Here is a 13,040-nt window from a genome sequence, read left to right as displayed (position 1 = left end):
AATTTTGTTACCTATACTTCCAACATACTGTGCAGCAATTTATGTCTGCTATGGCAAGTTATACACAGTAGATTTTTAATTAAACTTCAATTTTTTTGTTTAGGTTTATCATTTTCACATAGCATTACTCATTAAATATGAAGTATTAAGGAACGAATCTGAAAAATAACAGTTTGCACAGAAAATCTGCATGTCACATTGCAGGATTTTGGTATTAATAACCACTTCACAATTATTCATCCATAAAGCTGAAAACCATAGTGATTCCCCATTGTGCTCCTCACTGACTCCCTGGGTTCACAGTAGGTGCTTACAGAAGCTCCATCACAGGATAACTCTTGCAGTTACAAGAGAACAGCCTTTTAAACAGCCATATCCACAGTGGGAATAGCTCTATTTCTTTTCTTAGGGTACTTCTGGTTACCTAATGGCTTTAAATCCCAACCTCTGGCAACAGCATGTACATTGCTGTATTGACCCTACAACACAAATGAGTAGCTTCAGTGATTTTAGTTTGAAACTATTTTAGTTTGAAAAAGATGCTGTACATTAAAACCAATGAAAAACGTTTACAGTGCTTTATTCCAAATCACCATTCAAGTAGTTAATTTAATTTAATAAGTAGAGTTTAAACTGTTTCTGTTGATGGCTATAGTTGCTTTTTGTTTTGTTTTTTTATTTGACTACTTCATAGTTAAAAGTAATTATCCGATTATTAGTTTGGGATCAACTGTGTATGCAAGACTGTGTATATTCTGCTATATAGGAACCCTTTAAATTCTTAAACTGAAAATTTAACTTCTTATTCTTATTCTTATGGTATTCTCTTAAACAGCAAGGGTAAAGACTTAGCATCCTTTATTCGGGATAAATTCTTCTCTAACATTGTGTTTTAACTTTTATACATTATTCTCATTTCTATTTTGCTCTGGACCTATTGTAGGCTAAACTCTTTCACCAGAGCTGCAATTCTTTCATTAGATGTTGATGATATATCATCAGCTTGAATTGGGAATATCTAGGCTCCTTCTGGTTAATTTAGACATGGGATATTTTAATCATTAATTTGATTAAAATAGCATATACTAATTTTTTGACAATGTTGTGTTCAACAAAATGTTTCTCGACAGTTTTCATTTCTAAGACCACGAATGACCATTTCCAACTTTATTGTTTGCTATACCTTTACAACTTCTAGTTCAGGCTCCTTGTGAGTCTTCTTATTCTGCTCCTATTTTCATACTAATATACAGCTTTTTTATATTACTCATAAGAGAACGGCAGGTGGAGACAAGATGGGCCCTCCTGACCAGCTGGAGGAAGACAATTGGCAGGTTGATCCTTTAAATCAGAAAGTTGAGACTTTCAAGTTGGCCATCCACCTGGACTGTTCAGGATGAAAACTATTAAATTTGCTACATCAGAAGGAAAAGGAAGCAACTGAAGGGCATGCTCAAGAAGTGATTATTTTTAAAGAGTCTCCAAGAGAGACTAAGGTTTGAGATGGAATTTTGAAAGATAGAGAGACTAAGAGTCATGGAGAAAGAGTTTTTGGAAGAGTGATCATTTTTTATAAAAATGTTGGAAGAAACCCTAGTTTTAGAGCTTGTAAGCAGCTTAACTGCCTGGCAACATTGAGAGAGGGATGCAGAAGAAAGGTAGTTAGACCTTGAAGAGAGTTTTTTGGTTTTTGATTATTTTCCATGCAATGTATTAAATAGCACTGTTTTCTTGTATCTTAAGACTACATTTTGTGTGTGTTTTACCTAGAACCATCTATTTTAAAGATCCATTACTGCACCCTGCCCCAGATCTGCCACACACTCTGTGCACATGATATACTGTATTGTTATATAGAGACAATGGCTCCTGCTCTCTTCCTCCTCTATGAAATTTTTCAAATTACTTACGTCAAATTAAATGATACTGTTCCTTAAATGAAATCATACTGTACAAAAAAAAGATTTGTGAAACTTCTTGCATATTAAAATCCACAGGTCTGCCCAAACAAGAGTAGAATTTTTTTGTGGCAAAGAACAAAATAAAAATGTAGATGCACTTCTCTTTTTTACTTTAAGCCTGTTTTAACTTTACAACGGTAAAACAACATCATACTATTACATCTCCAAAGCTCCTGAGTGAATGGTCCACCTTCATTACTGAGTACTCCCTGCTTGACCCCTTCTAGCATTTTTTCCCCACTTGTATATATTTGCAGAATCTGCTTGGAACTGGAAGAGGAGTCCTCTCCTTTGTGCTTTTTGTCTTTTGGTCTTGTTGTGTTGTTCATTTCCATCTGACTTTCTTTTACTCTTCCTCTGATGTCCATGATCCCTGTCAACTGACACCCATTTACTCCTCTTCCTCTATTTACTGTACATGTCCTAGTTTAGCTCCATAGAAGGTGTGCTGATTGTAGCTTTTGAATATTCTTAGGTGTGAGTGTAGAGTTCTCTTTACTACTCTTCAGTTTTGTATCCATGCAAATTTGCTCACTTTCCTTTAACATTGCAATTATTATGGTATTCAAAAAGAGATCACTACTATTTTTGGGTAAAGTTCTTTTAAACAATAATCCATTACAGTTTCACATTACTTGTATAAGGGATTACTTTTATATGAACAAAATGTGGGAAATTGTTTAAATTAATTTACTTTTTTAAATGTATTAATCTTAATTGATTTTAAAAGGTAATGGATTACCTTACATAGTAACTGTACACATTCTACATAGATCACTTTAACTGATTAGTTTTAAAATTATTTTCCTGAACCTTCTAGTAAATTTAAAAAAGTAATCACTTGCACAGATAACTTTCAACCTTAATGGAATGTTTTTAAATGTAATTTTCCTCAACACAGATCACTACACTTTTATTTAGAAATTTATTAGAAGCTAACAATGTTTAAGTGTAAAAAAGAACATCAGAACACATTAATTTGGTTAGAGATCTTATATAACCTAACGTTCATTCCTTGAAAGCATACTTTATGAAAGTAAGCCTTATTTCCAATCAAAAAACCAATTAGTGAATTCATCCATCAAGTTGTAAATATACATCAATTAGCCTATTAAGACACAAACATAATAAAAATAAATACAAGTGAATCAACATGTTCAGAACCATTAAAAATACATTGTTATTATCTGTCACACTAATAATCACTACCAAATATTTTTTCAAAAAGGGTATAAAACAGTTGTCTTATACTACTGTATATGTATATATGTAGTTAAAATGAGGTAGACTACTTTTTTATCATTACAAGCATTACTCGATTTGTTCCATGAAAACTGTTTGTACAGTGAAAATCAGTAAGGCAAAAGTAAACACCAATACTTTACATGTAAAGGCTTCTGACTAGATCCAATGTCTTTAAAAAAATCTACATTTATAATACCATAGTTACTGAAATGTGCCAAATGTGCTGTGCCAGCAGTCATATCACCCCGCAACTCACAACTGGCAACCCATGGAAGCTAAGTAGGTGTGAGCCTGGTCAGTACCTGGATGGGAGACTTCCTGGGTTAGTGGGACCAGCAGGGGGTGCTTACCCTGCAGTCCATATGGGTCCTAATGCCCCAGTATAGTGACGGGGACACTATGCTGAAAACAGGCGCTGTCCTTCGGATGAGATGTAAAACCAAGGTCCTGACTCTCTGTGGTCATTAAAAATCCCTGTGCATTTCTCGTTAAGAGTGTAGTGGCAATGCTTTTAATAATTGGTTGGATGAGGGTAAGCCCAAATAATTCTTTAAATTCTGTCTAAGTTATGAAAAAGTTGTTGCATATACATTTGCATATTTTATAATTAGATAGAAATGTAAAACATTTGTTATTGGATTACTCCTTTGTGTGTTTTAAATGTAGACAGCATCTAATAAACTCTACTGGAGTAGACAGCCTGCGTGCTGCTCATCTCATTACTGTAACTCCAGATAGACAGCATCTCAACAACTTTGTGTTCTTCTTCATCTTTTTCAAACTGTTCAATCCAGACATTACGGTGTGTTTACATCACCTGCAGTCTCTCTACACATATTCACCAAGGATCGATATTTGGTCCCCAACTTTTGTTTCTCTACAGACACTGCTCTGTTATTCTTCTGCTTACAAATATACTGAACAGTGTCTTCCCAGGAAAGATTATTCACTGCTAGATGCATTTGTACTATTTCAAACCCAACTTACTGGTTGGACTAACTATAGTATGATTTCCTTCTCTCCATTTCTAAATCATCACTCCCTCCTTGAATTCATTAGCCCATCCTTCTGTCTTCTAAGAATCCTAGTGTTACCCTCAATTCTCTCCTCCTTTTAAATTCGATAACACTAAGATGTACGTGCATACCAAATTATGCACTTTTACTGCAGTGTCTGATCTTTATAGGTCTCTGTCTGATGTAATGATGTGAATGCAACATAATTTTCTTAAGCTGGCCTGTAACAAGACTAACAGGCTCCTAACACCAACTTCATAAACTCAGTTACTTTAATATTGCTTTTGATAATGGTAAAATTAATCTTTTCACAGAAGTTAGAAAACTTGCCATTTTTTAACCCGTTTTCATTTTAAGCTATCACAGGAACATTACAAGGTTTGCTGAGTAATACAGCTTGGTTAAGGATCTCATTGTGTTTGATGATGAATTATTAATACATTCCTTTAAATAACCATGCTTATACATATTGTGAAGTGGACAGCCCTGGTAGCGATTACGTTCCACAGATTCCTGACCAGTTGCAGAAACCCAATTGGTCAGGTGACTCTTTAAAAAAACAGAAAGTGGAAGCTTCCAGAGTCAGTCTAGGGGAGTGGATGTCTCCTGCTTGATCTGAAGGCTAAACCCTTGTGTGCACCACTGACCAGAGTAAAAGGACTGCCCAAGGAACTTGTGAGTCTTAAAGGTTGTGTGATGAGTCTTGGAGAGAGAGAGACTCTAGTGTTGGAAGTAGAGAAGAGTCTGAGAGACTGTTTTTGGAAAAGGGATCTGCAATAAGTTTAGGCAGGAGCACAAAGAAGAGCTTAGGTTTTTGTTTTATGGGCATTGGTTTTGGTGTGTTGTGTTCCCTACACCCCAAATAAACAGCACTTGGCTTACAGCTGTGTTTTTGGTATATTTGTTGGACAAGACACCTATTTTCTAAGACTCTGGTATGACATGCCCACGGGTAAATCACAATATACAGTAATACCTTACTTATTGGGGTATATATTAAGGTACTAAACAGGCTTCAGTATGTCCAGAATTCTGCAGTTTGTGTACTAACTAAAACTACTCTAGATCAGCATATAGCTATGTCCTATGTAGATTGCATTGGCTCCTTATCACACTTAAAGTGGACTTCAGGTTTCCCAGTTTATTTATAAAGCACTGAATGGTCAAGCTTCAGTAAAGATGTATGCTAATAGTCCTACAACTAATCTATTATCTGCTGATCATTAGATTTGTATTAACATTTTTAAAGCTTAAACTAAAATATGTCTACCTTATAATGTATAACTTTTTTACGATGGGGTTTATTGGGTCAGTTTATTGTTGTTTTTTTTACTACTTGAAGGTGTATTACATTTTACTACTGTTCAGTGGTGTGAGGTATTTGAAGAATAAAATTGTATTACTGTTATTTATTCTCATTACTATCAGTATCCCTCTCCCGTGGTACATTACTGTCATTTCTTGCATAAATGAAATTAACTGAATCTGATCTTTCTTTAAAATCTAATCCGGTGAGCTCTTGACACAGGAGTAATTTTCTCCTGGCTGTCACCCCTACATCAACTTGGCTTCTCCAGCTCAATCAAAACTCTGCTGTTTAGATTTTTCTCTGACTCACTTCTTCCATTCAGCTTCTGTGCTTTGAATATCTCACCAGCTGCCCATCTAATTAGGGATTCTTGTCATTGCCTATTTTTCTCTTCATCTTTCTATTTCCTTCTATCTTCTGCCTGTCTTGTCTCTCTATATACCCCCTTTGCCTCTCTGCTCATTTTAGACTAGCCACATGGCAGAAGCTTCCGCTTTCTTACACCTGTCTCCAGTCATTCATCCTTTTCCCTTGCTGCACTGAGGGGGGAACTTACTATCTATCAAAGATCCTGCAGCACCACTGACCAGCTTCTGGCACCTCAACAGTACTGCCTATTCAAACTGCACCTAAAGACCAAAATGATCTATCTCTCTGTCTTGCAACCTACAAAATGCTATAACCAGCAATCTGCTCCTACACCACCCACTACAGATCATAAGTTCATATGCACCTTTTTTTAAGTTTTTAGTTATACTGCATGCTATTCAAGTTTATTGTATGGTCATCCTACATTATTTATTGTAGTTATCAAAAATGTATATTGGTTCACTATATACTGTATTATATTTAACTATTAAACATTAGAAAATATGTTTCTTTACAGTTATTTAAGGGGTTCACAATAAACTAATAATATATATACAGTGATTTTAAGCCTGAGACTGGTTAAAAGCAAAATAATCATTAAGATAATATGACAGTTGTTTTAATACTTTCTCACCTATAAAAATATATCCATGCAAAAGAACAAACATTACTGCAGCATTTTAGCTGAAATAAAAAATAAATTCACAAAATCATTTATTTATGATAAAGGTATTCTGTAAAGATTTTTTGAAAACTTTCACGGTATTTTTAAATGTGAACTAAATATTTGTAAAATAATGTCAGAGTTTAAAAGGTGAGCCACAGAAGATAAAGCATAAGTCCCAAAATGGCTTGATAATATTTCCAAAAACAAATTTAGAAAATATAATAGGATGTGGACTCTGTTTTTTATACATCTGTTTTAAAGACACAGCACTTGCTTCAGTATAGTTCAGAAAAAAAATGTTATTTTGGGACATTGCTTAAAGTACTGCACTTTTTAGAGATTGAAGCATTTTATCAGTACTCTTTAAGATACCAAAATAAAAATGATAAATATATAATATAAATATGATATAGACTGATAACAAATATGTGAAGCATTCCATAACATTCTGTTGCACTATCCATTATCCAGTCCATATTTCCTAAATCCTAATCATAGGTGTTAAGACATTCTGCATTTACAGGTTATTTTCTTCTATGTAGTCATCCTTCTGTAACAAATAACTCCGTTCTGAGGTCACCCTACCCCATGTGCATATCTAGCACTTTGATTCCAAACTCTCTAACCAGCTTCTGGTGACTCACTATAATCTTAGAGTATCTGATGACATTCACATAGTTCCATTTTTTAGGGGGAGGATGTTATATTTTCAGCAACTGAGCATTAGTTACTTTTTTTTTTTACAATTCTGTGACTGTTCCAATACTACAAATTGCTGAACTTAAGAAGGGAAAGATGCTCATTTGAGCCAATATGTTTTGTATGGTTTTACATGTACGGTTGCGGACCCTACCGAAGCCACTGTTTTGTTTCTGCGGTGAAGTCTTAAGAACCATTCCATGAAGCCAGCCCATCTACAGCAGCACCTGAGATGGTAAGACTGATACATTTTTCCAAAGAAAAGTTTCTGAATTCAAGTCAAAGCAAACTGAAGAAAGCCACAAGCGTGTCAGCCAAAGCACTGGAGGCTTCTTTTGCATGTCGCTACTTGTGGCTAAGTCAAGGAAGCCTCATCCCATTGCAGAGGAACTAATTTTCCCCGCAGCCGTAATTTTGGCAGAAACGATGGTTGATAAGAAAGCAGCTGATGCAATCAAAACAGTTCCATTATCAAATAATACAGTCTGCTGTTGGATTGATGACATGTCCCTTAATATTACTAGCCAAGTTGTGGATAAACTGAAACAAGCAGGTCAGTTTGTGTTGCAGTAGGATGAATCAACAGATATTAGCGGGGAGGCACAGCTGATTGCTTTTGTGAGTTACTAAAAAGAGTTCACCCGGCGCTCTGCATCTGATCCCTGCATCGTGCGAGCCCGGGACCTGGTTGCGCCTGGCTTCGTTATGTTTTTAATTTCCTGCTCCTGTCCTTGTTCCCCCCGCCGGTCCCGACCAGACACCTGATTTTAATCTCCTGTTTGGATGGATTTCCTAGCCTTGGACCTTTTGCTTTCGTTTTTGGATTCCCCCTTTTGGATTTATTCTGGACTGTTCGCCTCGGCCACACCTCCTTGGATCACCAGCACTGTATGGACACGCCCCCCTGTTTTCATCCCTGTTCCTGCATGACTTTTCCCTAGTGTATTCCTTCCTCACTATTCTGGATTGTGTCGTCCACATAGGGTCTGGAAAGAACTGTTCGTTACACCGTAGACTTAAGATGAAACATGCAGACAAGACACTGACACAGTTCTGGTGTCCTGTGGAAAAGGAATACCCTAAGGGGGAAATATCCACTTAATTAACTTTTACCCTTTGGATCTACCTACTTGTGTGGAGTGGCTTTCTCAGCTTTGACCCAAATCAAAACCAAGCAGAGGAACAGACTCAATATGGAGAACAGCCTAATTACAGCCATGGCCACACTGTCCCCAGAACTGTCAAAACATTTGAAAGACAAACAAGCTCAGGTGTCTTATTAAAGGAAGATTAATCTACTTGTTGTGTCTGACTCTGTTTTTTCACCCAAAGTATCAATAATTGGTCTTTTGGTTGAAAGTGAATCATTATAATAATATTCAGTTTAATAATATTATTAATAATGTTTAATACTATTCAGTTTAATATCAGTTTAAACGAACAAATTTAGGAGTTTGGTCTGGTTTGGTGTGGATGAGGGGGTACTTGAGACATATTGAAAGGGCTGTGGGAGTACATAAGACAATAAAGGTTGGGAACCACTGCTGTAGCAGACTGAATCAAAAACAAAATGTATTTGATGTGATCTTACAACATCATGCACCCATAGGAAATTCAGGACAATAGAGTTTGTGTAGCTACTGTATATTATGAAAGATTTCAGGACTATATCAAGGTACAGAAGCACTGATACATGCCCTGCATAACAATAAAATATATCACAAGTTTCAAGGTCAGTGAAACTGATATACCACTGACAGATGACCAAAGCTCTCTTTCCAGGTCACTGATATCAGGAAGTCTTTCACAACAACTCAGAACCCATATTTGCCCTACTGGGAAACATAAATGGAAAGCTTTTGGCAGCAAAACAAAACCAACACCTTTTTTCATCAGTCAAGTACAGTCAATATAGTTATATTGTCATAGCAGCCTGGGTATGAGAGGATGCACTTGTGGCTTTAAGATCATATTCTTACAGAGTTGCTTATTGTCTATCATGGCACCTGGTTATGCCAGACTTCCCTCAAGTGTAGTTGGAACAGTATTGCATTTGTGTTACAATGAAGCAGAATGTAGTTTCATATTTAGTAATCATCATGTCCATAACTCCTTTTATCGTGACCAGTTATTAGCCTTTAATTTGTAATTTGGCCTCATCAGTGCATTCAGACTCCATTCAGGTCACTTCAGTAAACCGGAAGCCCAGCTTCATGTATGGAGAATTAATTTATGTACTGTATGTAGTATACATACAGTACAGCCTGTAAATTTAGGGATTTGAGCTTGGCTAAAACTGCAACTCTGATCCTCTTCAAGATTATCAAATTAGAGGTCAAGCACAACCATGCCAGTACTGCAAAGCTTTTATACTGTACTCCCTGAATTTTACTGAAAGGCCTGCATGATGTCAATATAGTCAATAAAACAACACAAGCAGCCAAACTGTCCTGTGAGCTTTAAATATTTCTTATAGCATTCACCAGACATTTAAAGTAATGCAATCAAATCCTCACATTATAGTGAGCCGTTTCAGTGCTGAACAGGCATTCCAGTTCTTTTCCCAAATAACTATTTTTTTTCCAGCAGGCAAGTACAGCCTCGATTTCTTTGTAGCCTAGTAATTCATTTTAAGAGTGGTTTTTGCTTTTAATCTCCAAAATCAACACTAATTCCAACACTTCTGCTGGCAACAATGTGGATGACCAGTAACAGAACTTAGAGCACTAATAAATATATAAAAATCCCCACCTAACTGTCTGTGATTAATTTTTAACCATGCTTTATGTGCTTTCAGATGCATAAAAGCCTTCTATGGGGCACAGACTCCCTACATGCAAAAGCTGTAGGAGCTCAAGCTGATTTGGAACGCATACGGTTTGGAGTCAAATGCCTTCTGTCTGCCTGGCAGCAAAGAAAGCGGTATCTATAAAAGAAAGCAAAGGCTCTAAAACTGACTGTTAATTGATTTGGAGTAATAATCATCTGGGACCATCAGTAACAGGCAGATTGCCACTTTACTGGCAATCTCCCAGGATATACTGTAAAAAAGGTAAGTAATACCTTAGGCTTACAGAATACTCCTGAATGCCCGAGGAATAAATAGCAACACCAGTGTAATTCTTAGCAGAAGAAAAAGGAAGCTATGTACTATATATCTGTACTATACTGTATCATGTTTACATGCAGTGCAGCAGTTAATAAGAGATTAATAATATTCTTACCACTCCGATTTCCTCTCCACTTATTATGGGTAATTCCCTCACACATTACATAAAAGAAGCTGTGTTAAAATCTGGTTCCCACTAAGTAAAGTGTACAGTATGTGCTCCGAAATCCTTCACCACACCACAAAAAGTGAACAGTAAGATTTCATGTAGCCATTTTTCACTGTCAATGTAATGAAAACAAGATAAAAGTATGAGTCTAGTAAAAGCAGGCTGATGAAACCCAATAATTTTCAGTCAGGAATTACAGACCTATCTCTGAGAGCCAAGATAAAATCACCATTTTAAAATACAGTGGTGCCACCTGTCTCTATTTGGCAAGATTGGCAGAGCAACGAGCATTCCAATTTTATCAGATCATTTTCTGTTGCATTAGGTTTAATTGCTCTCAGCTTATTATTGACAGACAGATTCAAAACAAATCTCCTTAGGCTTCAGGGTTTTGCCTCACATTACATCAATCCACAGCTCTGTAAAGGCTGCCCAGAAAGATTTGCCTTCTGGGATATATGGGTAAAATTCATTCAACTTCCTATCTATTGGTTCCCATGGTTTTACAGTTACTTACAGTATACTGCAATAACTTAAACACAACGCAGTAGCATAGCGCTGACTCTAATGAAATGATTAGGACTACAAAGAACACAAAGCTAAAGCTTTATTAAAATACCTTTAAATGCTTTTGACCTTGTAGCTTTCTGTGCTGAGTGTGACCTACATCTAACATTTACTGAAATGCATTAGTAATTTTAACATATTTAACAATATATATTAAATGTAAGATAAAATTAACTGTGGTTAAATAAAATAAGTACTACTAGTGAATAATTTCACATCACGTAGTTTGGAATCGGAAATAAATCTTTTTTAACGGTTTAACAAAATGCAGTTGTCATTTCCCCACAGCAGCGCGTACCTTGAAAGAGAAACGCTCTGCTTTCATTGTGGAAACCCTGGACCTGCGAAACTCCAGTAAGCGACTCCCCAGTCTGCAATTCCTTGAAAATGTTAATCTGCAAATCAGGGTCCACTCCGAACCCTAAAACTTGAAAACGCAAAAACACAGTTTCAGAATCAAACGTTACGCGGATTTCTCCTATCATTAAACATAGGTTGAGATACAGTATTTGTATTTACAGTAATAAACTGGAAATAATAGCACCACCATTCACTATACATCACAAAAGCATAAACCAAGTTTATAAGACATATTTTAAAATACGTATGTTTTATCACTAAGTCGTATTTTAAGTCGTATTTTAAAGTCGAATTTTAGGTTCGCTTGTAATAATGCAGCAGTACGGTTATGAATATCATAAGTTCACCTATGACAAACCAATCTTAAAATATCTCAAATGTTTTTAAGAGATAAAAATCATAGTACACTTACCTGAAAAGATGCAAAAAACAGACAGCACAAAAGTAAGTTTTAATAGTTCCATCATGAAGACAAAAATTAGTCCATGTTCTACTGTTCACTTCTTTCAAAATACTGATTGCTCTGTAGTAAGAATCATAAGCGAGGAGGTGATTCACAAATGCACAGGTTTACATATCCCCAAATATAGCAAACATCATAAACGGATTTCTAAACAATTAAAAAGAATGGGAGAAAATTATTCCTTTAGAGTAACAATCAGAGTATGCAAAAGATGCACGGTTCCGTGGCCATAAAAATATCATCGGTAAAATAAGTACAAGCAGCCACAGGAGAGTTGCAGAAAATCTGCAGTCAGCAGGCACACAGAGACACCGTGCTGCCTCCGAGACAGACAGAAACAGAGTGAGGAGGAGAGAGAAGAAACAATCCCAGCCCCCTTGTGGGCTTCTGCAGCGCACTCCTCAAAATAGTCGCACACTAGACGTCTATCATTTTGTTTGGACAGTTTAACGATTCACGCAGAGGGCTACGGTGTTCAGAGGTCTGTAAAGTTGTCAAAATCTTATATAATCTAAATCTCTTCATATTCCACACTTGAATAGATAGATACAAAATGATAAACATAACCGAATATTCCAATAAAGCTACAGAGAACTTGTTTGTGTGATAAAAGGTCTATTAACGTTTTATTGTTGTCTACTTTTGGTCTTTTTTCCCCCAATTATTTCTGGTATGGGCATATATTTAATTTAAAATGTCTCCTGTGAACAGCGTGACGGCTGTATTACAGCCTCATACCCTGATCAAATCAGATCTCAGAAAATAATTAAGACTGGGATTGGTCCATACTAGGAAAGGAAAACCTGTATGGAAAACCAGACTACTGCTGTAGGTGCTGTTAATGGGCCAGTACTTAGTCACTCTTCCCACTGGACCAGATTATTCCAAAAACCAATAGTAACATCACTGGTTACACTGCTGAGAAGTTAACCTGATAACGTGATTATTAGACATCCAATGGCACTGTTCATAAAAGTATGGGTGTTAAGCCTGTTTTCAAAGTTTCACTCTAGGCTAGCACAATCTGGTCTACCTAAAGTTTCCCCTTCATTCAACTGGTGAAGCACTTTCTCACTTTTCCAATTAATCTGCCATGTTGTATGGGT

The 13,040-nt window shown here is 36.2% G+C and overlaps 1 protein-coding gene across 1 annotated transcript in view; it reads right to left on the bottom strand.

The window, feature by feature from the left end:
* Positions 1 to 12,337, bottom strand: part of LOC148654888 (protein kinase C-binding protein NELL2-like) — a 127,089-nt gene extending 114,752 nt beyond the window's left edge. The window contains exons 1-2 of the mRNA XM_088644789.1: positions 11,884 to 12,337; positions 11,410 to 11,538 (exon numbers count right to left, since the gene is read on the bottom strand). Coding sequence (XP_088500915.1) covers positions 11,410 to 11,538; positions 11,884 to 11,938 — 184 coding nt within the window. The 5' untranslated portion in view covers positions 11,939 to 12,337. The remainder of the gene's footprint in view (positions 1 to 11,409; positions 11,539 to 11,883) is intronic.
* Positions 12,338 to 13,040: the final 703 nt, after the last annotated feature.

This window comes from Lepisosteus platostomus, chromosome 9 (genome assembly GCF_059453375.1).
Source record: "Lepisosteus platostomus isolate fLepPlt1 chromosome 9, fLepPlt1.hap1, whole genome shotgun sequence".
Taxonomy (NCBI): domain Eukaryota; kingdom Metazoa; phylum Chordata; class Actinopteri; order Semionotiformes; family Lepisosteidae; genus Lepisosteus; species Lepisosteus platostomus.
The sequence above is the reverse complement of the archived record's forward strand: the minus strand, read 5'-3'. Positions and strand labels throughout refer to the sequence as shown.